Source organism: Ochlerotatus camptorhynchus, unplaced genomic scaffold (assembly GCF_037179485.1).
Source record: "Ochlerotatus camptorhynchus isolate MF236.1 unplaced genomic scaffold, CSIRO-AGI_Acam_v1.1 ptg000631l, whole genome shotgun sequence".
NCBI classification, from domain to species: Eukaryota; Metazoa; Arthropoda; class Insecta; order Diptera; family Culicidae; genus Ochlerotatus; species Ochlerotatus camptorhynchus.
The window spans coordinates 796,456-824,432 of NW_027041110.1; the positions used below are offsets into that span (position 1 = coordinate 796,456).

At 39.0% G+C, this 27,977-nt stretch overlaps 1 protein-coding gene across 7 annotated transcripts in view; it reads left to right on the forward strand.

Moving 5' to 3' along the window:
• The window catches only part of Sarm (sterile alpha and armadillo motif), a 131,636-nt gene that overhangs the window by 98,983 nt on the left and 4,676 nt on the right, over nucleotides 1-27,977 (forward strand). For all 7 annotated transcript variants that reach the window (XM_065237533.1, XM_065237534.1, XM_065237535.1 and 4 more), the window contains 4 exons: nucleotides 7,429-7,781; nucleotides 7,846-8,215; nucleotides 25,623-25,714; nucleotides 25,808-27,770. In XM_065237533.1, the coding sequence (XP_065093605.1) occupies nucleotides 7,429-7,781; nucleotides 7,846-8,215; nucleotides 25,623-25,714; nucleotides 25,808-27,770 (2,778 nt within the window). The remainder of the gene's footprint in view (nucleotides 1-7,428; nucleotides 7,782-7,845; nucleotides 8,216-25,622; nucleotides 25,715-25,807; nucleotides 27,771-27,977) is intronic.

Sequence of the window (27,977 nt, forward strand, 5' to 3'; positions counted from 1 at the left end):
CTGCCTACCGCACCGCGAGGTGACTAACAACAACAATGTCAAGGTGGGGGCGTCTTAAAACTGCTCTATCTGTGAGTGGCAGGAACTAAACGGATTACTACATAACTAAGTGGTCAGTCAACTGATTATCTAACGACGGTTACAGACATGTGCAAGCTTAGAAGCTGACGTCGGGCCGTCGCTACCGCTCAGCTGTATGATGGCGCTGATCGTTTCTCAGACTCAAGACTACGCGAGGGACGAGGGTATTTCCCAAAAATATTTATATTTTGGCTTAATTTTGCATCCGTTTCCCATGTTTCGCGGGAAGGTGTCTCGTATGCGATTTTCTCGGAAAACTGTGACACACGTTCATCGTCTTCGTTGTCGCGGTGTACCATTTTCTCGAAAAATGAAAAACGAAACTCATCGACCCGGTGCCAAATATTCACGGTATCCAATTAAATTTTGAAATGCTCTTGACAAGATTTTTATTGTTGGCAGTGTCCTAGAAAAGTTTAGCGGCTCGCGGTTTCGAAAAATTGTATGACAATTTAAATCGATCCTGGGCGTTTTAGCCAGAAATAAGGGAATTTTTAAAAAATAAAACAATTAAGTAAAATTTATTTCCTCTCATTAATAACAGTAATAACAGTTCACACATTAGAAATTGGTACAGTAAAGAGCAAATGTATTTGAATTTATTTGAAATAAATCATCAGTAGATACAACGCGAATAGCAAAAATTTTGTGTCCACATCTCATTTTTAGAAGAAAGAAAGAGAGCCGCTAAATATTTGCCAACTAAAGATGCGACGCTCACGACAACTACGATACCAGAAACGTGTGATGATGGTGACATACACGGTGACATGTGGAAGAAGATTGCGACCGATTCCTGTGAGCTAAGCCGAAATCTTCAGTACTTGTACAACGATCGAACGACCAACAACTCGCGAAACTCTCAACGCTCCACGCGTTCAGGGAATATTTCTACTTAAATTGCTCATTCTCAGTATCGATGAACATTAATTCGAAGAAAATCTGCATTAGGATATCTCATATGAAACGATTGCCATTTCAAGAACAATTTAAGGGTAGTGCTTTGTGAAAGTGCTACGAAGTGAAATACCGACTTGTGAATAAACTATCTTTCGCGATAAATTTCCGAGAAATCGACGATAAAGTATAACGAAAAAGGTAAATACAGGACGAGCGGTCTGTTTTTAAACGTGCAGCGCGCTGTAGGTTTGTTCGTTTGAAGAGCTTATAAAGTTTAAAAATAATAACTGCATGTGTGCGGTAAGTCGACGATATTGGTAGCGTGTAGCGTGAGAAATGCGATCCCGCCCACAAACAAACGGTCCATTACTAATAAGCTGTCACCTAGTCGTGTGCGTTGAGCTGAAGGGAATGAAATGCGATGGAGCACGATTTGATTATTTTTGGATAAAAAATACAAACAACTTGTTAAAACGTTTTGCGCCTAGAACTGCTCGTCCAGTAGCCACTGATTGGTAGTAATTGAGATGTCGCCAAGTGCGACAAACTGGTTTTCTAAAAATATTCCCGCACATCTTATTCAACAGACTAAATGATGATTAATTTTGCTAATACACGGCAGTGGCTGAGCTGAACGTCGCGCTGTCGGCACAGTAGGCCAAGCTGAGCAAAACTAATAAAGGGTAAAACGGCTACCATGTGCTACCTGAAACGATCAAACGACAATGTATTTGTTGTATTTCGTCAAAAGACAGGTTTAGATACTCCAAGTACCACTTTATTTGCGTCATTTGATTGAGCATTCGCGAAACCACACAAGCTGTTTGAATGGTCAAAATTAAGGTGTCAGAGCGTTTTAATGTTTTCGAGAGATTTGCTCAGCTATGCAAGGTTTACTTTGCAGATAAATAAATTAAGATTAGTTTTTTTTTGTTTTATTTTCCTTGATTTGTTTTCCGTCGATCTTGTTTTCCGTACTGAGTACCAATGCTACCGACGTCAGGGAGGCAGCTCCCACACCTAGATCGTACCTATCGAACCAACGGCCCGGGAATCAACGGCTTTACTTCCCTTCCATAGGAAGGCGTGATTAGATATTTTATGCCTCAGAAAATCCCGACGGCGCCGACTGGGATTGAACCCACGCCCTTTAAAGAGAGAGGCAGTCTCGCTTACCACCAAACCACTGGCACCGCTCAATTGTGTATTTTGACGTAGAACTACGTTTTTGTCGACTATACTGGGGTGCAAATCAAAAAAATATGGGTGGTGGAGGAGTGTTAGGTTTTGAACGCTTGTAACTTTGTCATTTATATATGAAATTAAAATCCAAATATAGGTACCAATCGATAGGATATTACATTACGAACCTGCTGAAATAAATATTCTGCCTCTGCTCATTACCGCTTCGGCGTGGCACTAGGTCCTGCAGCAAGCAGGACCAAGTCAGCGGCTAAAGGTGGGTCATGGCGTGACCACCACAATGAGGAATGAGACTTGAAAAAACGTGCATGTAAAACCCCCTCCCCCTTAACAACCTCTCCCCCTCTCCCCTTAACATAACCAGAAAAAGACATGGGACTTTGACGATCATTTTTTTCCGGGAAATAAATATTAAGCAAACCACAATTATATATAAACAATTAATTTTTTACATGCAGAGCCAACATTTTCAAAAAAAAAAATTGCTTAACAGGAGACATACACTCGATGAATTACCAACAACTGACTCTAAAACATATCTGGTACCTCTATATATGCAATTATATTAACATCCAAAGTCCATCCTTTTTTACATATTCTGCACAAAAGAAACTTTTTGCTCCGCCCCGTTCATAAAAAACGGCGGGAAATCCTATCAGGTTTGGTTGCACACCATTCTGCTTGAACCTGAAAAGATATAAAACAGCGCTGCTGTCGTGCTTTTGCTCATTGTCGCTTCGGACGGCGTGGCACTAGGTTCTGCAGGACCAAGTCAGCGGCTAAAGGTGGGTCACGGCGTGACCACAATGAGGAATGCGATACAATGAGGAAAAGCAATGTATGTAAACCCCCTCCCCCCCCCCCCTCAACAACCTCTCTCCCCCCCAATAATAACCCGAAAAAGACATGGACTTTGACGATCACTTTTTTCCGGGAAATAGATTTTAAACAATTATCAGTAAAAACAGAAGTTTTTCCCTTAATTCTTCCCGCACCAAAACTTTCAAATTTGAGAAAAAAAATTGCTTGAAAGATATCGAATATGATGATATTATGAACTGACTGTAAAACATATCTGGTACCTCTATTTATGAAATTATATTAACATCCAAAGTCCATCCTTTTTCCATATTCTGCACAAAAGAAACGTTCTGCCCCGCCCCCATTCATAATAAAATGGCGGGAAATCCTGTCAGTTGCGGGGCTTAGAAGATATGTTTTGTGCAGAATATGTAAAAAAGGAGGGACTTCTGATGTATTTTTTCTGCAAAATATGTAAAAAGGAGGGACGTCGGATGTTAACCTAAACGCATATATCATGCATCATAGATAGAGATATATAGATAGGTTCTACGTCATACTGCGGTCGTGTCTAGGACACAACCCTTTAATTTTTTTTTAAAGTTGTATTTTTTCAGACCTGAGTTACAGAGTTGCTCAAATCCAGATCCGCTGAATTTTTTTGTTCAATTTACAAAGGAGGTTTTAAATCACAGAGCAACTTTACCGAGCCTTTGGGAATTTTCCTTATTAATGAGTTGTACAGATTTTCTCCTTTATTTTACTTAAATCTTTGGTTATTAGTTAGGTAGGTTCCTATTCTGCACGTTTTAGTTTCATTTTTATACCTGTGATCTTTACATTTTTTCCTATGGGAGGAGTATTTAAGGGATTTAGATTTTGAATAAGTGGGAACGTAGTCGTGTAGTCGAAATACATATCGGACATGAATACAAAAATTAATTCGGTGGAATTAAATGTGATATCCTTTTTTTGCTGCTTTAAAAAAAAGTTAAAACCTATTAATCAGAATCGAGGTGCTCGATTTTTGAACATATTGAAAAAATTAAAAATTCAACACATAAAAACTGACAAAAATCTTGGGACAAGAACTTTTGGTCAATTTTTTGAATTTTTATTAGTACGCATTTTTCATGTTTATTTTTACAGAAAATGATTAAGAATGTATCAAATATTGTTTTCTGAGTAAAAATTACCTAAAAAACGATTGAACAAAAAGTTCAAAATTTTTATCAAAACTTCTTGTTCTACGATTATTGTCATTTATAAGTGTCCATAGTTCTAAAGACTTCAAACATTTGCAATGTTCATGAGATTTAAAAAAATCGTTCAAGGATATTTTACGATATTTAGGCTTTTAACGTTTGTTTGAATTTTTACTTGAAATTAGTAAAATTATTCAAGTGGCATTTCCATGCTAAAATTAAAAAAATAAGGGCTTCATTTTGAAAATTTTATGTGTATCAATGCCCATAACAAACAACAATTAAAGGGTGTCTACGATGAAATTGCCACACACAAAATTGATTCGCAAAATTCGAGTTTTCATCCGATTGCCATCAAATTTTCAGGGATTGAGAAATAACTATTAAACTTCATTTTACCATTTTACTCGTATTTTATTTACAGTCCATACGCAAATGCCCGCACCTTGGCCTTAACCCCGGCCATAAGATTCTGCACAACCTGTGAATCAACCGTTTTTTGCATGTAAACCCATACTTTCTTCAGTTCCTCGACTGTCTTCACTACCTTAGGTCGTTTAAGAAGGTGCTGCTTCATAATCGCCCAGTATTTCTCGATGGGGCGGAGCTCCGGAGTGTTGGGAGGGTTGAACATTTTTGGCACGAAATTGACCTTATTGTCCGCATACCACTTCAGCACGTCCTTGGAGTAGTGGCACGAGGCCAAATCCGGCCAGAAGATTGTTGGGACGTTGTGGACCTTCAGGAGAGGAAGCAGCCGCTTCTGGAGGCACTCTTTTATGTACACCTGTCCGTTCATCGTGTCCTGGGTCACGAAAGGTGCACTCCGCTTCCCGCACGTGCAGATGGCTTGCCAAACCAGAAATTTGGACATCTTCTGAGTGCGGACATGCTCCGGAACGCTGAACTTATCCTTGGCCGTGAAAAACAGGTTGCCGGGGATCTGTTTGAAGTCGGCCTTCACATATGTTTCGTCGTCCATGATGCAGCATTCAACTTTCGTCAGCATGTTGAGGCACAACTTCCTGGCACGGGTTTTGGCGGACTTGTTCTGCTTCTCGTCGCGATTAGGGGCCTTTTGTACCTTGAACGTTCGAAGCCCAGCCTTAGTTTTGGCCTTCTGGACAAAACTTCGGCTTAGGTGCAGCTTCTTAGCCACATCCCTAACGGAGGCGTTCGGATTTCGGTTGAAGGCCCCAACTACGCGGTTGTGATTTTTGGTGTTGTACGGAATACTTTTTCCTTCACTTCTGGGCTTCCGATCGGTGGTCAACCGTTCCTCGAACCGCTTAATCACTCGCGACACCGTGGAATTCGCGATTCCCAACGTTTTAGCGATGGAAAGATGCGAGAGATCCTTGTTCTCGTGATGAATGCGCAAGATTTTATCACGCACGAGCTGTTCTTTCGACTCCATTTCCGCGAGTTTTGATCACAGGAAAAAAAACTTGCAGGATGTAAATAATGCACTATGAACTAAATCCACCCAAATTTTCATTAAATTCTACCCAACGGTTAAAAAGTTAGAGCAATTTCATAGTGTGGCAATTTCATCGTGGACACCCTTTATGCAAAGTTTCATGCAAATCGAAGAAGGTCAAGTGCATCATTTGGCGTTTTAGCGTTGGGTCTCGACATGGGTTCAAGGAACATATCTAGATAGAGCTGAAATTAGGCAGCAGGATTTCTCGAAAATCATGGCTCTCCCTGGCAAATCACATCACCATCAAGTAGGAGAAGCCCTACTCGATTATATGTTGGTTTGTATAGGCGTCCCTTGAATTCTTAGAAATCAATGAAAAGTCATTGTTTACAAAGGCTGTTACGCCCTAATTCCAGCTCTATCTAGATATTTTATAACGGGATTAAAGACAAATGTTTCAGATCCAAGATCGAGAAGAAGAAGAGGAATATCTTCTTTAGCTTATTGCGTGACCTCAACTTAGTGTTCTAGATGCACTTCCACGGTTATGAATTGAGAGCTTTCGATGCCTGGTACCATTTTTGCATTAGTATAATTGTGTGCCCAGGAAAGTCGAGAAATTTTCCAAACCGAAAAAATCCTAGACCGGACCGGGAATCGAACCCAGCCACTTCCAGCATGGTCTTGCTTTGTAGCTGCGCCTTTACCAACTGAGCTAAGGGAGGATCCAAGAGGAATGTATACCTGTAGAATGAAGACCGGAAACAGTCAGAAAAGTAACTTCTATTAATGAGACAATTCCCATATCAAGCACCTCTCCTCTTAACATGAATACACTTGATGAAAACATTACGGTGATTAAGCAAGCCGTTTTTCATAGTAGAAGATGCTAATTTCAAATAACAGACTAAAGTGCTTTGACTATATGTTTTAGTATTACTTCTACGTGAAGTCAACGATTTACATAGTTGAAGATGCTAATTTCAAATAACAGACTGTAGGGGTAATTTTTATACGATAGATGGAGTAGATGAAAGCATAGAGTTGATAGTTCCGTTAGAGTACGGCAGTGTGAAGATTGCATATAGATATTAGAATAGCGAGCTAGGACAACTTTTTAAGGAAGGTACAAATCGGTTTTTTTTCATCTCTCTTTACCAAACTCCCCCTTTGGAGAGGGATGGTGAGGGGTGTCTCTCCCCCGCCACCACTGGCAAAAAGAGATGAAAACCGACCGCTCAAGTACCAACTGCGTGTTTGAAACAGTTCTACCGATTTTTTACCGCACTACGGTTGTTATTTGAAGGAAGGCATCCAGTCGTAGGTCTGGATGCCTTCCTTCAAATAACAACCGTAGTGCGGTTGTAGGTCGTACTCCATCTATCGTATAAAAATTACCACTACAGTCTGTTATTTGAAATTAGCATCTTCAACTAAGACTAAAGTGGTCATTTTTATACGATAGATGAGGAGATGAAAGCATAGAGTTGGTAGATCCGTTAGAGTACGGCAGTGTGAAAATTGTATTTAGAGAGTAAAAGGCGAGCAAGCACAACTTTGAGAAAGGTACGAATCGGGTTGATCATCTCTCTTTACCAAACTCCCCAGTTAGCCACGGTTAACTTCACGCAGAAGTAATACAAACAACATAGTTAAAGTCGGTTTTCTGATTGATTGATTGATTGAAACGAAAATTCCTATCTTAGCTATCTCCTCTCCTGAATGATGTGAACTCTTGATTGCATTATGAAACAATTGCCTCCAATTGAACATCAACTAATGCCCACCCGAATGTTCTCCACCTGTACCTTACAGCTCCTGAACACCGCCTCCAGCAGCAAAAGCTCCAAAGTGTCGTCTTCAACGAACAGCAACACTATCACAACTTCAAAGATGGCCAAAACTTTATCGACACAACGGCTGACCACATCCTTATCGTCTTCATCTTCCAAATCAACGTCCACTTCGGCAGCTGCCGTCAAGCATGACCTCGGTGAAATAAAAAACTCAATGGCCGAGATTGAAAACATAGTTGGCCACAGCAGGGCTTCACAGATTTCCACATCCACATCAACGTGCTCATCGTCTTCCAAAACGACATCCTCAGAGTCATCGGCGAGCACGATGAAAAAATTAGGCTCCTCCAATATGGGCGAACTTCAGAAGCGGTAAATATTTACTTAGGATGCCTGCGTTTACATTTATCTAACTGTTTGAACCGCTTATTTTCAGATTACGAGCCTCGATGGACAGTCTGGACGAGCCCCGGTCGGAGTACCAGGTGACACACCCGGACTCGGACGGGGAACAGTATGGTAGTATGGTAGTGAAAACCCCCAATGGAGTTGTGCAAAACGGACAAGTGGCCATAAACGGATCGGTGGATATGGTAAAATTCGAGCAGAAAAAGACAACCTCAGAGTCAAAAACAAAGGTAGTGAAGGATGGTGTTAGCAGTGAACAGGCGACAATGAACTCCGCGCAGATGAAACAACTGCATGCAGGGGACGTTCAGTACAAAGAGGAAGCGGCTCTGGCGGCTATGAGCAACACAATGGAAATGGATGGGTTAAAAACCGAGGAGAAAGGCGCCACACTGAAGGTAAGTTAATGAGCTTTGGTGATCCAGAGGTTTTGAAAACACGCATAGTTCGGCTAGTCGACATGGAAGTTAATCTCTCGAAGGGAGTTGAAGGCAATATCAGATACCGGATTGGTCACGAAACGCACTAGAAAATGTTCAAATGTAGCATAATTTCGTATTGATGTACCCCCACATTTTCCCAAACATGAGTCATCCACGCTTTGAAATTTAATTCAACAAGTGCCAAACGAAACATATTATGTACTGTTATCCCAGCATATCCAGAACGATGACTCACCTTCACTGCAACATAGGCGCTATGCTGGAATTTCCTACCAGCGCATGTCGCGACATCAAGGTCGTCTGTAGCGTACAAATTCACCGGTGAATGACTCATCTTTGTTTACCTCCTTTTCTCATTCGTACTTTTGGTGGCAAAGGCACGCATGGACTACTGTCTCACTGATAAAAGGAACAATGGAGTGGGGCTTTGATATAAAACAAAACTGTCACGCCATTCCAAGAGCGGAAACCGGTTACGGTCTCAGCTTCTGTCGAGGTGCATGACTTGTCCTGAGTCCTGATTCTGCGCAAAAGGACGCTATTTATATTACTAGAAGAAAGTCCTTCAGCTGAAATTTTTCAGTTAGAGTTCAACTTCCGTGCAGCTACCAACCAATTTGCAGTGATTCGAATTGGATGGTTATATGAAGGATTGGAAAATCTAAAATTCTAGGAATAAGGTTAGCAAACTGCGAATGCATTTATTGTGCAAACCAAAAATTAGTTTAAATTGAAATTATACTGAAGACAAACAAATCATGAACTAAGAAGACCTGAAGAACCAAGTGACCTGAGGCCGAAGCCATCATGTTCCTCGGACGTTATGTAATCCGAGCTGTAGTGATTTCGAAAACTAGTGATATTACGGTGCTCGGTGTCAAACGAAAGTATTGGTCCCTGCGAAGGTCACAGGCCTTGAAATCAATTTTACGCCCACCATCCATCGGTCATAGTGTTTTGGTATGTACTTAATCGAACTAGTTGTATGTACCGAATTGCGATCGATCTACCAGAACATGTCTGAAGAAAAAGTGTTAGGTACATACAGGAATCCCCCGAATAGCATGGTGGAATGTGCGCTCTACCCACCGTTATTTATCGGCTGTCCTCCTTAAGCTTATTTTGTGTGTGTGATTAGCGCCAACCATATACTAGTCACCTACAGAAAATAAGCTCAATTGTTTAAAGGGCAGTTGAGAAATAGTGGTCGATGTAGTGGTGGAACGAGCACTAGTTTTTAAGATTTTTTTCCCATAACATGGCCATAATGAAGACACACAAAAACGAAATAGCAAACGGCAAAAATGTCGTGACGTTTTTGAACTGTTTTCTGCCAGCGACAGAACATTTTCGCACAAAGAAGCAGACAAGACCAGACATAAATAGATGCCATTAGAATGTTGCTGATTTGTGGCTAATTACTATGGCATAAGCATAGATGATAAAATTATGCGTAAATAAGGTATTTGATAATTGACTGTCACACGCAAGCTTGCAACTAAAATTTAATTACAATAAACTGTTTGAAAAAGAATGGTCTGCGACGTTTTTCCTATTCTCAATTAAATCCTTTCGTTCGAAATATACATAGGGGAAACGCTCCTATAGTTGCGGTACGTTAGAAGCGTTAGGTTCCTATAGTTGTGTACGGAGTCTCCATACACAACTATAGGAACCTAACGCTTCTAACGTACCGCAACTATAGGAGCGTTTACCCTATACACAACCGCCCGTGTGCTGGCTGTTTTGTTTTACGCTGTAGCATGGTTTTGCAAAAAATGTACATATGCCACCACAGGGTGGATGGATAGCACTCCCAACCGCGCTATTCGGGGGATTCCTGTGTCTTTTTTCCACTGTTTGTCGTCGTGCACTGGTGGTACACATGCTAAGAAGAAGTCCACCCGAGCTGAAAACGAAAACAAAGTGAAAACTTATTTCGATATTCTGATATAATCGTTCATGATAACATAATTTGACAACCCTGTGGTCGACTTAGCCGTCTTCAGATCAAAAATGAGATCTAAATGTTACATGAAGATTACCAAAATAATAACAAGTTTTAGCAGCTTTAAAAACAAATCAATTACTAATCAAGAAACTGAAAAAAATATAATTCGTTAGTATTTTAATATTCGAATTATAACGGTGATATCAATCACTTTTTTAAGCATCAAATTCTGTTTTCAAACTTTAAGAAACATCAAAATGATATCAAAATATGAACTCGACTCCAATTTCAGAAAAGCATATAAAAAATGTTATCAATATATTTGAAATCATTTTGATCATATTTTGATATTCAACTCTGCTCGGGCAAAGAACAAGTAAACCTTGCTGAAGCTGACCTATATTTGTTGCTTGCTTCAGAGAGATTTCTTTTTTTTTATTGATTAGTATTTTTCGCACGATTTCTTGCACGTCATTCTGTGTTTTGCGACTCACAACGCGCGAAATACTCTAAACGAAATGGTGAATTTTTCTTGTCAGTAGACGTGTGATTGACTTGCTCTGTAGATCGCAGTTACTGCCTACATTGTTTCATGTTTATTTATTTGTAGTGATGCAGTGGGTTTTTTTTTTCTAAAGGCATGGGTTTTCTTATCGTTGCAAGTCTAAATAGTAGTGATGTTGCAGTTGTTAACTTTCATTGATCATTCGAGCATTGACATTGCAAAAAGGTAACTGCGTTTCATTCGGTGAATGCTCTCTATGGAAAACGCATTTTAAATTATGCTAAACGTATTGAAATTTCATCTGATGTGGACAGCCAGTCCTAAAATCAAAACAGCACACCGTGCAAGCTCCAAATACCTAACTTAAAAAAATACGGTGCATATTTTTCCTAGAAATACTTTCCTTTCCTCAATAACTTTATCTCATGCGTCATTTCGATGAGAAGTGACGTTTTCGTGCTACAATTTATTGATAAATGTCAAAGACGCCATTTGGGGAAACAAACAAAACCCAAGATCCAAAATTGCCAATTTTTTGCAAAAACGAAAATGATTGCAAAGTTTCATGCAAATCGAAGGTCGAGTCAAATTCTGTTCCTATTTGCCTGGAACTGTTCGGATGTTCAGGACCTCCGGAAACTTTTAAAACTGCTGAGAACATCAATAAATATTTATCCTCAGAAAAATGTCACCACCATAATAACAACAGGGGCTGTCCATAAGCTACGTAGATAGAGGTATTTAAGACCGGGCTTTCCCCTGCCTAGACAGTTCTTCATATTTTATTAAGAACAGAAAAAAACATTCACAACTCTGGGAACTCTTTAGGCTCCAGCAACCCTTAAAACACCAAGAAATTCCAGTAGCCTGCGAAATTTCAGAGATTTCGATGTTTTAAGACAACAAAAACAGCATGAACCCACAGAACCCCAAGAGTTACTCAATCTCCAGCGACCCTTAATTCCAGGGAACTCCGGTACTCCGGTATATCCCGAAATTGTCAAAACTCCAGAAATTGATCGACTTCCAGCGACCCTTAGAAAACTTGGGATCTCCAAGAATGTCTGGTACTTTATGACTAAAATAATCCAAAGAGCTTCTCAATATCTAGCAAGCCTTGATCGCCTGGTAATTCCGGTACTCTAGGAACTAGCCGTATTACTATCCTTTTTTAGAAAATCGTGCCTCGGCTGGTGAATTTCGGTAGTGTGTGACGCTCTCGTAGTACCTTGTTGATCAGCTTCTTGAACCAGAAAAGTTGGACTCCGTTAGGATCTGTCCAATTTCTGTGAAATATCATAGCTTCACCGAAATCTGTTGCTCCGACAACGACAAACGGCTTGCATTTCCTCTCGCCTTATCCACCGTTGCCCAGCGCTATGTTGTATTTGGGCCTCCCATATCACAGTTGCTGACTGGGCTGATTTCCGATAGACCATCGCACAGTGGTTCTTCTTAGAACAAAAATTGGCCAAAACCTCAAAATTGTTGCAAATAGGCAAAAAAATGTTTTTTAAGCTGTATGAAGAAAACTTGACTGTCTTTGAGACCATTGTACATTGGTTTTGGTTCTACTAACCAAAGACGTAATGGTCCGAAAGACGTATTTAGGAAGACAAAAATGTTTGCGCCAAACCGTCAGTTTTAGATATATGGTTTTTTAGGGAAAGTTGCTTCATATTTTTTGTTCAATCTTTTTATGTTCGTAAAATTGGTGAATTAAAAATACAAACTTTTTTATTATTTGAGATAGACCAAAGCAGTGTTGTAAACAGTAGTATAACAATCAATTCAAAGCAACTTTGTTGAAGACACAACGTTTTTATCTCTTATGGTTCATGAGTTATAGTTTTTTTTTAAATAAGCAGGTTAAGGTGGCCAGGTCGGTTTTCTTTGAATATCTTTTCATGCCTTAGTTTCTCGCAAAAACATTGTTATGATTACATTTAGAACTTTTGATGACGCATGTTTTTGCTCAAGCAACTAGGTTACTATCTTTTTTATTAGAAAGTTAAAGGCTATTTTCTTCGAAAAAATGGCTCTTTTCAATTGTCAGTATCTCAAAATGGAGCATACTGATTTCCAAATATTTAATTTCATTGGAAACATCGTTTTTTCTTCATTTTTGGGAAAAAACTGCAAGAGCTTTTTCTGTTTAAAGCATTTAATTTAATTAAAAAAGTAATAGTTTTCAGCAAAAACTAGCCATAAATTTTCAAATAAAAGAGAAAACAACTTAGCAAAAATATGCGTCATAAAAAGTTCTTAAAGTTTTTTAAATAATGCATTTATTTTTCCAGGCTCATTTTCTGTAGCTTTGCGGAGCCGATATTCATTGTTTGAATAACAAAATTACTTAAAACTAACGTTAGTAAAGCGAGGGCCGATTACTCGCGGCTATCTCGAGGTTAGGAGTAACAAATTGTAACAAATGGATGGCAGGGTAGGGATTGAGAACACAAGGTTTGGAGTAGTTCTTAAAGTGACTAGTATAAAAATTTCACGAGAAATGTATACGATGTATAAGATATTTAAGGAATGCCGATTGTCTAGGGAGGGTGGCCTCTGCTTGTTTAGAAAAATCATAACTCATGAACCATAAGAGATAGATATATGATGCGTGTGTGTATGTGTTTGCGTGATGATGTGCTTTGAAAAAAGCATTGTGCAGCTTGCTACAGTATACACCGCAGATTATAAAACTAAGAAACGGATATTTTCCAAAGAACACTTTACTTGTTAATAATAATTTCAACATATTTCGCAAAAAAAATCGAAAAACACATTAACGCCTATCTGAAAGCTTACTTTTCTAGCTATCTTTTAATTACTAAAAGATAGTGGGTGGATGTGTCAGTAATATGTTTTGCTTAGTCTAAGTGTGAAAAAAGTATATTTTTGCTAATTTTGTAATAGAAACTGTCACTTAAAACAGTGCAGACACTCTTTCTTACCATTCATTTGACGTCAAATAAACCAAGGAACATTTCTTCTCAAGCAACCAAGTTGATAAACACATTATTTTTTACTATATTTGATCAAAACAGTAACAGAAACATGACGATTTTTTTTTTTTTCAAAAAAATGTGATATCGCTACACTACAACAACCATAAAAAATATGTAATCAACAGAACTGCACAAATCATGCAATTTAAGATACTCCTAATGTGTTAAAATGATCAAAAAATATTGAAATACAAAAATAACAACTATATTTTTTGAGGTTTTGGCCAGCCAGGAATCACTGTGCATCGTCAGGCTTTTCGTGTCTGATGTGCTCGTGGAACGCTTTCTCGCTACCACTGAATATTCAACATTTAATGGAACATCTCAGCCTATTCCATAGGACACTCAACTACTGTAGGGATGGTGGGGGTGAAATGGGCACCCTAAGCAAATTGATGTTGCTTATGGTGAAAATAAGTTAATTCTATGTATCACGTTAGACATAATGTTAGTTTAACTTGGGTTCCTTGAGACCAAATACAGACATTAACTTAGACATATTCTACATTTTTTAATTAATACCAAAAAAGCCTTCTTTATTAATTTTCTGTGGGAGTAAAACGGACAAGTGTGGGGGTAAAATGTGTATTCAATGGTAAGGTTTTTTAAAAGGATATCAGGTTTGAAATACACGCATAACATTTGAAAAAGGACGCAACAAAAATTAAAGATCCTAAATTTTCTAGGAAATTACTTATTACTCATAAATATCATAAAATTTCAACTTGTTAGATATGAACGGATGAGAAATTAGAAGAAAAAAAAACAATTCATGTAATCACATTTGCAAGAATAATCTCCCATATACCTGTCCATTTTACCCCATCGGACATCAATTTTTTTAAATGTTCACAATTGAACAATTTTAATCCAAATCTTAACATCTTTTGTTGTGAATATATTTCTGAAGACCTACATTTGACGTAGGATTACGACTTTCGGCAACATATTGGATGCAGCAGTGAGCTGCAGCCCACATGAGTGTCCATTCACCAAAGAAGGAGGAAGAAGCCGCACCGCTACTGATCGGATTCAGTTGCTCTTCGCGTCACCCGCATTCCAAACAACATGCAGCCTCATCTGTGTTGAACACACTAATAACTTAGCATTACTCAACCATCACGACAAAACGGTCCTATTCAGGACCACCATAAATTTTCTGGTTGACAAATGTCCAGAAAATACTCTTTAAAAAATTTATGGTGATCATCAATCGGATATCAGTTCCCATAAGCTTAAATCTAACATACCATGTATTTTTAAGGCAACATTGGGGGTGCATTTTCAAAAACCAAAGTCGGTCGCGACATAAAAGTGGTCTGATTTTGATCCAGAGATGATGGATTTTAATTCCTAATACGCCAATCGATAAGAAATTTTTCTACGAATCTGTTAAAATTTAGAATTTATTAATTTTCAAAAGGTTACTATTTAAAATTGCACGAATGTACAACTGTTGCTATCATAATTAAAATTATTATCGACTACCTGCAAAAAGCGCTTTCCCTAACACAGATTTCAAAATCGTATTCCATCGGGTCTCGCCAAACAGTGTTTATTCAATCACCGCGTGTGGTGAGTGGTGGTGTCCGGTCGTCATCAGCAGCAACAGCAGTGCTTACGGTGCGTGGTGTTGTAGATTATTCTCCAGTACACAACGAAAGGCTCCCCGCAAGCAGCTAGCTATAATGGTTGAGCCCTCCATTCTCCGAAGGAGGAAGAAGCCGCACCGCTACTGATCGGATTCAGTTGCTCGTCGTGGGCCGTTGTGGGCCATCTATGTCAAGCGTGTCACCCTCGTTCCAAACAACATACAGCTCACCAGCCACATCCGTGTTGAACACCCTAATAGCTCAACATTACTCAACCATCACGACAAAACGGTTCTTTTCAGGACCACCATAAATTATTGTTGTTCAAGAGTTAATTTTCATGTAACCAGCAACCAAACGTTTGTGGTCAAATGCGTAACAGTATTGAAGTGGTACATACAAATTCTCACAATGACCGAGTACTGCACCTTCGGTATTCTGTGGCGACCATCGAAAGCTGTAGAAACTTCCACCACAGTTGGAACACCCTGAACTCCGGAAGTTTTTGAAGCTCTAATATCAGACTGCATCTCGGAACCTTTGGTAAATTTTGTTACTGTGGTATCATCGGCAAAGCCTGGATGAGAAAACTTCAGCAGTTCGAGAAAACGAAGATAATCCTGAGCTAGTTCTGATTCTGATTCTGATTCTGATGAACAACATACATGCCGGTTATCGCAAGTCATGCATTTTTATCAATTTTGAGTTAGCATCATTATTCAGTTTATCTTTTTATATTTTTGAGCTGTGCTATTCAAAAAAAAACCCACTGTTCAGGAAAAGTAATAAAAAAAACATCCCGAAACATGTCCGGGTGTGGCCAATATCGTTCTTATGGCCAGGGGTTGAAACAGTTGACGTTTTGTACTACACTCGCTTCGTTGTCGTGCGCGACAGTCTGTTTGTATTCGAACACTCATGCTCTACCGTCGTCTCTCTCACACAACACGAGCGGTAGAATAACATTCGAGCTAAAAGAAAATTATCAAAATAGCTATCATTTGACATGTGTGATTTCGTTGTAATTCCTCAATTTGGTGTAAAAATCAAACCATTTCTGATCAGAAATATTATAACTATAACATTGCTTGCTATTTTCAGAATTCACACAAGCACAACATCAGCAGCTCTTATTATGAGAAAAACTAAAATACATACATTGGTGACGGTCTTCGGCGACAGTGTCGTATGACAGAGCCTGTCATATGACATTTTAGTTTGGTACTGTACTATGATAGCTTGTTTTGCACCACTTCCCCGGGCGTATCCGGAACATGTCCGGTTATGGCCAGTATGGTACTGATTACTTTTCCTATTGGTCTTGTTTTCGAATTCTCATGTGATTTGTCGCATAGTGGGTTTGGCAAATGTCTCCGGAATCAGCGGAACGATTCCAAAACCATGGTATCTTTCTACTGTTCATCCGAAGTAACATTGCAAGTTTTATCGTGTTTTTAAATCATTCTTAAAATCTAAATCATGGTGTTCAGAACCATCATAAAACTCAACTTGTTACTTGGAAATACTGTTAAACTAATACATAATCGTCATGGCATTGTGACTGACTTTCGGTTATTTTTTTCATTGACGTTAAATGTAATCGCAAGTCAGTCCCATCAGGTTTTTTTTATATATGGGACTGACTAGCGGTTATGGGCAGTTATAACCTAGTTTTTTTTTCGTACTAACATTAGTTTTGTAAAATAAACTAAATCATACATAGAACAAATAACGGCTAAATTTGGTAGTTCAAATTTTAAAGCATAAATTGGTCAAGTTACTTGGCATGCTTCAAGGCAAATATCAACAACATGCATTCAATTATCAACAAACGGCTGACTAATCGTTGCATGTCGCAAACCAATTCAAAATAGCTCAAGGCCATCCCAAATAATTAACCGGTTGCTGTCATTCAATGCACATTGGTCAAATCACGCGAAGGAAAATCCCCGAATCACACAAATAGCCAAATCTATTACTGCCAGCCGTGCTGTGTTCAGCGCAGGGTTGATGAGAATGATAATGATGGCACGATACATTTCAGTGTCAACTACGGCAAAGTAAACATTCAAACAAGTAAAGCCCAACTTATCGTGCGCGCTAAGTCCTGAAAAAATCAGCGAAGCAAACGGTGTGGATCGCGTTCATTGCACCTGGCCTGGTACTTTTCATTTCGATTTTTGGCTCACGGAACAGGTAACGACATTCATAAGAAACAATTTGCTAACTAGGACGTGCATGTTTGCACGGGAATAGCGCGGTGCCGTTTGCTATTACCTGGGTAGGTATTGAGAAAGAATAGCCGGGCCGGCGAAACGAAATTTGAAATATCAGCATGGACATTATCGGAAAGGAAGCAAATCATTTTCTGCACCCGGGGTTTACGACCAGTTTTGTGTTGGCTGATAGAAACAACAGCCCACCAACAGAAAGCGTTCTGACGTAAATGGTACGAGTGGATTTGTGATTTGTAAAATATATATAATGCAAAGAATGTCTCTAAAGTAGACCGAAAAGCAGCATTTGCGGGACCTACTTGAGTATTTTATCAAATGGACTACCATCTGTATCCACCTTGTCTGTCATACATCAGAAAAGGAAGGAAACCTAGATGATTGGATATTTCCTACTAGCGAGAAAGATCGCGCCAAGTCTAGTTTGTATATGAACACAGTTTTCCTACTTTTCCGAGCTCTCCCAGCTGATCCTACATCCTACTCCCATCATACGACCGGGGTGTGCAATATCGCCGTCACGGTACACGAAGAGAAAATTTTCACGATCATTCGGAAAACTCTCCTGACTCGGGCTGCGATCGGGGTGGTGCCCGAAGGTCCGTTCGGCGGCAACTTGACACGCACGTCTCTGTTCACAGTTCAAATTTGCAACCGCGTGCGACCACCAGTAGTTCTGCGGAGTTTCCCTTTGGCAAAGACCCAGAATTGCAAACACTGTAGTGTATTATTTCTGCACTTCCGAGAATACACATCACGAAACGTAACTAGAAGCGATCGTGCCCATTGTAAAGTGTGTGAGTTTGTAAAGATCCGAAACACGTTCAAGTGACGCATTCGCATTCGCGTGTGGCTTCCCATATTAAGTAATATTAGCGAATGGGTGTTAATTACCATGTGCATAATAAAATTGATTGTTTATATTGTACCAAAAGCACAGTAGTGTAGAGCGAAAGCTTCTGGCTTGTGTGCAATACAAACAAACTGATGAACATCTGAGAACAGAAGAGACGTAACAACAATTACACAACATAGCAAAACGATCATGTGTAGTCAAGCACCGTGGCCCGTCCGAAAGGGCGTATTCCGTTCGACGGGACAATCCGACTTTGTTCCCACCCGGACACCGAGCCCGATCGTGGAATTCCCACTCTCACCACCACCCCCACAAACGCCCACCGCCAGCAGTCCTACGCAGCACAAAAATGGAATAACACTGAGCGTCAGCAGCCCCATTAGCAGTCCACGTGTCACCCTCATAGATAGTCCACTGTCTATGCCGGCCAATGTACGAACCACTTTCGATATACCGATCGAAAGGGTTAAGGTAAGAGACCTTGACCGTTCCCCCAAACGTCCCACATTTCAGCTTACGATCACCTGGCAGTTCTGTCAGAATACGAAGAATGCCGTTTTTAGCACTAAAAATAAATGTTATTGTATTGGCATAAATCTGTTTTTAAAAATGTATCATCAACAAAAGCCGCAACTCACAAAGCCATAGGAATGTAGACTTCGGATCATGAAACGATTTATTAATTACACAGTGATGTGGTTTTCGTCCGGTAGTCAAATGAATTTGTGACGACATTCATTCGCGTCACACTTTCGCTCGCTGCCATGTTTTGTGTAATATACGTTATATCGTGTATATTTTGGATGACCACCACGAGTTTTTTTTTTTTGTGCATTCTCAAACCGAAAAAGCCGAACATTTGACCAGTTTCAAGGAAAAAGTCACACCGCTTCACGCTCGTGGACTAAAAATGTTTACTTACGTATTCAATATACCTAATGTTGTTTTTGTTGTTAATAAAATCCAAATTTAGCTAGGCATCTCGCCGAACGCAACAAACACACAACAAGCAAGGGTTTTGTTATTTTGGCGGGGGTGGGAAATTTTTGAAATGATATTTAGAGAAAGGCATCTGATATCAGTAGTACATCACGCAACGACGAGAATTAGATCATGTGGTCGATAATGCTCGATCAATCTTTTCATGGGACCTAACTTAGCGCATACAGTTCGACAAAAAATATTTTTCATTTACTCACATATGTTTCGGTCTCGGGACCCATTTATTTGGCATGGCATTAACGTTTTTATGTGGGACCCTATCAAAAGGCAGACCACCAAAACCATCCTACATACGGCAGAACAGAACATTAGGCAAAAAGGCGGAATGAAACAAATCTCTTTGATTTTTTTTTTCAAAATTGTATTTGGCGTGGAACTGCTCAAGACAAATTTACTAAAAGTCGAGGAGTCGATCACTTTCAAGTTTCAACTTTCAAGCTATTTTGCTTGAATAATATAAACTTTCTTGCCTTTGTTTGCATCCTCTCAACATCGCTCACAAATTGGCAACTTTTTTTCCTGATCAAAAATGAGAACTCGTTAGTGACTTTCTCATTATTTGATTACAATTGCATGAATGAGCCAATATTTTGTAAAGTACGAAATAAGCTTTAAAATAATATAATATAATATCGAAAATGATTTTGCTACTTTCCCTCAGACCCGTTATGTTGATGTGTAAGTTTTCTTTGTTGAATATGTCTACAATCATAAGTGATTATTGCAATAAATTAATCCTATTTTTTCATTGGTATAAATAAATGTGGACAGCCACAGATACAATTTAATATAAATATAATATTTTGAGTGTTGATCGTAATGCTTTATCTTTCAAACGAATATTTTTAAGAGACGTAAGCCTTCGTGTTGGTCCTGATCGTTGGATTTTAAGACAACTATTTCGAATGACTCCGCACCACGTAGACTAAATTAGAGTATAATTTCCCCGTCGAATGCTTACAGAAACATGAAAATCTGTTAATTCGACAGCTAAAGGGAACAATTCTCTGAAATTTGTGCAATACAGTGCTGTAACAGGTTGTATTGGCTATCAAAAGCAACAGTAAACGCACCGAGAAATGTTAATCCAGGCGAGTTATTAACGAAAGAGAAAATCGACTAGAAGAAGAGAATCGATCGTTTCAGTTAGGCCCTTGTGCATGTTCAGTTACTGATGCAAAATTTGAAATTTTCACTCCGCAGTGCTCAGACGGTCTAAAATTAGGTCCTAATTAGCCTTCCAAGAAACTGACTTGGCACAAACCATTTGAAGTTTATATGGAAATTACTATGGGAAAACCATTTTTTTTGTTCATATATATCTACCAATTCACCGTATCGTTCTGCTATAAAAAGTGATAGCTGTGCTTGCAGAAATTTTTCTCAGCTAAACTTTCCAAAGATCACTTTTGGATAAAATGTGAAATATGGAGAAAGGATAGAAGTCAATGAATAAAACGTTTGGTTTTCCCATAGCAATTTCCATTCAAACTTCAAATATTTAGTTTGTGCCAAGTCAGTTTCTAACCAAATGAGCTCAAATTTTAGAAGGCTAATCACGACCCGATTTGGAACCATTTGAGCACTGTGGAGCGAAAATTTCAAATTTTGCATCAGTTTAATGTTCACTGTCAAATTATTTACGAAACTGTGACAAAAGTAAGTGAAAAAGTACCAATTTCGAACTTAACTAGGTAAACTCATAAAATGGGTAAAACGTCTCTACCCAATAATGGGTAAAGAGCTTGTACGGGTAAAAACTACCCGATGATTTAATCGGGTAGTTTTTACCCATTATCTGAAAAAGAAAGATTTATTTTATTTTTTTCTGATTTGTCACATATTTCATTGAAATGGCGGAAACATTAACTAAAACATTTTTATTTATTTATTTACTTCCATAATAATGCGCGCTTTAATGCATAATTATTGCCGCTCGAATTCACACCCGGTATCCAATGAGGTTCATACATCTGCCAATTACATCCGCAGAGTCTTCTTGTGTTCCCAGAAAGATCAAATCGCTCGGCATCAACTGAATTCGATTGCATTTGACGGTCCCTGCTGTGCAATTTGCAGGGTGGTAAGTGAACCAGGGAAACCAGGAAAACCGAGAAAAAGTCGGGAATTTATTTTCACCAGGTTTTCCTCGGGAAAAAACCAGGAATTTCATAAGTCCACCAGGAAAATAATCTTGTTTGTATAATTTAAATAGGTTTTAAATTTTATGTATGTCAAAGATTCTTTTTATATTCAGGTCAAAACTAACTATTTTGTTCAAGCTAAATCTTTCACACAACTAAACATTGATGAACAAAATTTACCCTGAAAATTTAGTAAATATCTTTTGTATTTATTTTTAATTTAATTTTTTTCTCGAATCAATTGCATGTATGATTTGTGCTTAATTGATAGTAGACTTCAGTAGTGCCGACGCGTAACTGATTTGAAGTACCTCTTCAACATGTTCAATAAAAAAGTTCTATTTCTAAAAACTTCAGATAAGGCTTTCGAACTTCATGCAAGTTCTACAAAATTCGGGAAAGTCTTAAAAGTTTCAGGAAAATCCTGTGAACTACTGTGATGACCTACGACGGTCAGGAAATCTCTCCGAACCTTCAGAAAAGTTCTACAAATGTCAGAGAAGTCTTGTGAACTTCACGGAAGTCCTTTAATCTTTGGGGAATAACTACAAATTTTACAGAATTTTCTACAGAAGTTACATTAAACTTCTACGACATTTAGGCATTGCTTAAAACTTAAGGATAATCCTATGACACTTATGGATGTTTCCGAGCTTCAGAGAAGTCTTCAATACTCTTGGGAAGTCCTCTGAACTTAACATAGTTCTCTAAGCTCAAAAAAGTTCCTAGAACTTCCGAGAAGTCGATTGAACTACAGGTAGTCCTACGAAATTCATGTGAGCTCTCCAAACTTCAGGGAATTTCCAAGAAATTAAGGAAAGACCCACAAACTTTTGGAAAACCCTTTAATATTTAAAGCCTTGTGAACTTCAGGGAAGCTCTTCTGAACTTAGGGTCCTCATATATTCAGTTAAGTCCTTCAAACTTCAGGGAAGTCCTCAGATGTTCGAGAAATTTCTACGAAGTTCGTGGTACTTCTACGATATTTAAGAAATTCCTATTAATTTCAAAAAACTCCGAACTTCAGGGAAGTCCTAAGATCTTAAAAAAAAAATCCTTCGAACTTCGGGGAAGTCCCATGAAATTCAGGCAATACAAACTTCAATGAACCCTTCAGGAAAGACGCTTCAAGGAAGTTCTACGAACTTTAGGGAGTTTCTATGAACTTCAGCAGTCAGTCTTTTTAATAATAAGAGTCATTAAACCAGCGTTGTTTATGAAATCTTTTAATCATATGATTTTGAAATCATGTTGTAATCAAAATTCCGCTAAATAAGATCCTTAATCGTTGACAATTTGCGGAAAATTTAAACAAACTGGAAATCCGTAAAATTGTTAGAAGCAAAGGTTTGTTTAAAGAGTCCTCATTCATATCACACTTCGCAATTTCACCTTGAGATAAACTAGCCCGTTGGCTAAAACTCTCAATAATAAATTTAAAAAAATCACAGTTTCAAAAACAGAAATCTCAAGGTTTAGGGGCTTATAGATATCTAAATTTCATACATTAGATATGGCTTCGTCGCTAGTCCGTCGTATCTCAGCTTTTCTTCGTCATACACCCCTGAAATCGCTCATTTTACGGGTTGTCGCAAATGTTTCAGTGTCAATCGTAATTAATCTTGTAAGCAATGATGTTTTTGCAAAAACATGAGTGAAAACGCTTTGCTATTATAGTTTTAGCACATATAACGGAAATAGGCGCGCCATGATACGACGAAGTAGCGCGGCTCCCTACTAGCTTCTTTACAGCAAACAACCAGATAAAGATTTCACGGGCATTCACAAGAACCTTAATACCTATTTTGGTTTGTGAAATTCCGCATTGCGCGAAGAATGATGGCACAAGGATTCACTTTAATTTTTTTTATTAAAAATTGGTTTTTAATACATGGTTTTTAAAACCAGGAGACGGACATCGATTACCATCCATTGACGGTAATCGAATGTGCAGGAAGGCAGCTTCCACACCTGCGTATGATATCGCACCCATTCAACACACATGGGCCGGGACCAACGGCTTTACTTCCCTTCCGAAGGAAGACGTGACTGTGCTCAACTTTTTGACTCAGCTCTGGTACTCTCTTCGGTCCCTAGCTAATCGATGCACTCCTCGAAACATAGGAAAATCCACGAACCCCTCATTTTATCTGTCAAACTTTCATAGTGAATCAATGTGTGTTCTTCAGAGAATTTTTGGATGGGTATGAAGAAATTTTTAAAGGGTTTCCAGAGGGAACCTCAAATTTATTTTAGAAGAATAATTCTGAGAAGAACTTTGTGAAGCAAACTGATTTTAAAGGAAATGTTTGAGAGTATAGGTAGACAAATTTGATGAACGAAAAACATCATTAGTAATAACTCATTTAACCTATTGATCCGTTCGGCTCAATCGCATTCCGTTTACAAAATTATAGTTAATAGTAGAAGTAGTTCATTCATTTACTTTTTAGAGTAGGGTTTTCTCTATTGTAGTAAATATAACCAAACATTTTATTCTTTTTTACCACCATTCTTTGGGTCATTAATGGAAGATTCCAAAAAATCAATTGAAAATTGTATAAAATCGGAAATCATCTACATTTTACATAACTTTTCGGAATTAATCATAAATAATTTTATTTCGGAATTAAATTTGTGTTTTGTCACAAACCTGATTGGCAGAAAGATATCAAAAATCTATTAAAATGTGCACGTGAAAGGTTTGTGGAAAAATAATATTGAGAAATAGAAAGAGATGCCTTATTTCACAATAACTTTCATTTGAATTTATCAATAAACCTGATCATCCCACATTTTGAAAATTCATTACTCATAAAAAAGTCATCTTTGAATAAATGATTTTGCACCAAATAATATTGAAATTTTCGTAGAATTCCCGAAAAAAAAAACTAACATATAGAAATGTTTCCCATGAAAATTGCATCGATAAATTGTTGGTAAAACTTTTACCAGTAAATGAGTAAAGTAACAGGATAAAGTAATATCTCTTCCTATGGTACCGATTGTTTATGTGTCATACTCCCCAACATCCTAGTTACGTCTATGTATGTAGTAGAGTCATTCAATTCGTTGTTTAAATTCTTTCGATATGGCAAGCGCTCTCAAATAAAGAATAAAAAAAAATATAAAAAAACCTATGCCAAGCGTATTCTGGTATTAGGAAAATCATTTCAAAACTCAATCATTGAACTCTCCTAAGGTGGTTAAGTGGCAAGCGTGCTATCTCACTGCAGTGTGTCTGGAATCAACCGCAGCCAAGATCGTTGATATTTTTCTGTGACGAAAAAATCTCTTGTCACGTCTTCATTCGGAAGGGAACTAAAGCCTTTCATCCCGGTCCATAACCGACCGACATCTAATAAGATTATGATAACATTTTTAAACGATTTTTGTAGAATCATCCTACAACCACCATTTTTTTTTAAGATAATCGATCAGAAGTTTTTTGAGGCTACAGATCTGAATTAAATCGTCTGTCAACATATTCAAATTTGAAACCAATTTTTATCACTTGAATAAATAATTAGGTATAAAATGTCGCAAACGTTTCTTATTTGTGTATGCATTTGGAATGTCAAAGAAACGGTTTACAGGAAACCGACCTGAAGATTTGCATAAAATAAACTTTTTTGGACACAAAACACGAAAAAACTACGTGTTGCCAAGAACGAGATTTGACTGTAAAGGAAAACTTAAAGTTCCAAAAAACACATTTGCATTGAAATTACATTTCACTCAACCCCTTAACCCTGAAGGAGTCAAAAACTGATGAATCGGCAAAACTTACACCAGACTGTGCAACTCAGCAACCAACTATACCTACAATGCCCATGCACACCCAGACCCAACAAAGTTCATGTTTATTGATAATCCTCTACAGTAGTAAACAGAGCACTGTGCATACTCGACACGAGCTACTTACCGAGCTAAACGATTGCCATTCGGGTGCCGACGTATCAATGGGCATCACACGACGATAGTAGAATATCGCCATGACTAGTAATATGTATTGCACCCTTCCGAGCAGCGCGACAAAACTAATATTTGCCATGTGCTTATCTTTCTAGGAAGCACGATCCCTGAAGATGGGCGATTTCCAGCAGGCCGAAGCGAATAATATTGCAGCGCACAGTGTGAAAGTGTCGAGTGATCATTTCAGGTTGGTATTTTATCCACACTCACAGCATTTGAGATAACGTCTTTCTAACGGTTCTGTTTTGCTCGCATCATCTGCGTTATTATCTAATTGCAGTTCGGAGAAGAAAGCCATCGCGCAGGCACAGCAGCGACAAACGGTGACAGCTTCAGGAGTGTTCAACCAAGAAACAAGCGTATCGGCAGCAACTCAATCGAACTTCTCCTCCCACAGTATGGTCAGTTCTTCCTCGCAGATGAGCACCCATACCTCGTCCATGAACGGTACCATGAACGGAAGCTTCCCCAGTTTCGAAGATTTGGAATGTCTTGCCAGCAATCCGATGGATATTGAGAATGTTATACACAAGTATTCGAATCATTTGACGGATTACGTCAAGAATCTACAGCAACATGAGCAGATACAAATGGCGCCAAGTCTTTTGAACGAAATGAACGAAATCATACAACGAGCCTGGGCTGTTCCAACTCATGGTCATGAGCTGGGGGCAAGCCTCTGTGATACATTACGAAAAACTGGAGGATTGGATTTACTCATGAAGAACTGCGTTGACAACGATTCAGCGGTACAATTTTCATCGGCGAAACTGTTGGAACAATGCCTCACTACGGAAAATCGATCGCACGTGGTTAAAAATGGTCTCGACAAGGTGGTAAATGTGGCATGTGTATGTACTAAAAACAGCGGAACGGACCATTCACGGGTTGGCACAGGAATCCTGCAACATCTGTTCAAACATAGCGAGGATACATGTTCCAATGTGATTCGATTGGGAGGTCTGGATGCAGTCCTATTCGAATGCAGGAAAAACGACGTGGAAACGTTGAGACACTGTGCCGGAGCCTTGGCCAACCTGTCTCTCTATGGTGGTGCAGAAAATCAAGAGGCTATGATCAATCGAAAAGTGCCCTCTTGGCTATTCCCACTTGCTTTCCACCACGACGAAAATATAAAATACTACGCTTGTCTTGCGATTGTTGTGCTGGTAGCGAATAAAGAAATCGAAGCCGAAGTGATCAAGTCCGGGACGCTAAACCTTGTGGAACCCTTCGTTACGTCGCACAACCCGTCCGAATTCGCTAAATCTAATTTGGCACATGCCCACGGTCAAAGCAAGCACTGGTTGCAGAAACTGGTTCCCGTATTAAGCTCGAAACGAGAAGAAGCACGAAACCTAGCAGCATTCCATTTCTGCATGGAAGCAGGAATCAAAAAGGAACAAGGCAATACGAATATTTTCAAAGAAATTGGTGCTATCGAGCCGCTCATCAGAGTTGCAAGTTCGCCGAACGCCATCGCCTCAAAGTTTGCAGCTCAAGCGCTGCGGCTAATCGGTGAAGAAGTACCGCACAAACTGTCTCAACAGGTGCCCCTGTGGTGCTCCGAGGACGTACGGGAATGGGTTAAACAAATCGGATTCTCCGAATATGAGCACAACTTTTTTGACTCCAAAGTCGATGGCGACCTCTTACTGCAGTTGACCGAAAACAACCTTCGGGAAGATATTGGCATCACAAATGGTATCAGACGGAAGCGGTTCGAACGTGAACTGCAAAATCTAAAGAGAATGGCAGACTACAGCTCTCGAGATCCCGACAATTTGCATATGCTGCTGTACAAAATTGCTCCCGAGTACACCATCTACACCTATTCCATGCTGAATGCCGGAGTCGATCTGGAGTCTATAAGAAATTTGGATGACGACCAGCTGATAACCGAATGCGGAATTTCCAATTCCATCCACAGGGCACGAATTTTCAACGCCATCAAGAACAACGAGACTTCTTCGCTGACGTTGGAGAAAAGCGCCGAAAAGAGCCTGGACGTGTTCGTCAGCTATCGGAGAAGCAACGGTTCCCAGTTGGCCAGTTTGCTGAAGGTCCATCTCGAGCTGAGAGGTTTCTCCGTGTTCATCGACGTGGAACGGCTCGAAGCCGGCAAGTTCGATAACAACCTGCTGCAAAGCATCCGCCATGCGAAGCACTTTCTGCTGGTGTTGACACAAAATGCTCTGGAACGGTGCGTCGATGACGTCGATGGCAAGGATTGGGTTCACAGGGTGAGTATTTACATGCCGGCCGCTTAACGTAGGATTTCGACTAGTTAAAAGGATGGAACTTTCAGGTGAACAAAAACAATTGCTATTAAAGCTTTTAAGAGAATTTTGATAATAATTTCTAAGGAATGTTGGGGAAAATTAAAAAAAAAACATTCACACAAGGGAATTCTGACTAAAATTCCATGGTAGTTAGGAGAAGAAATCCAA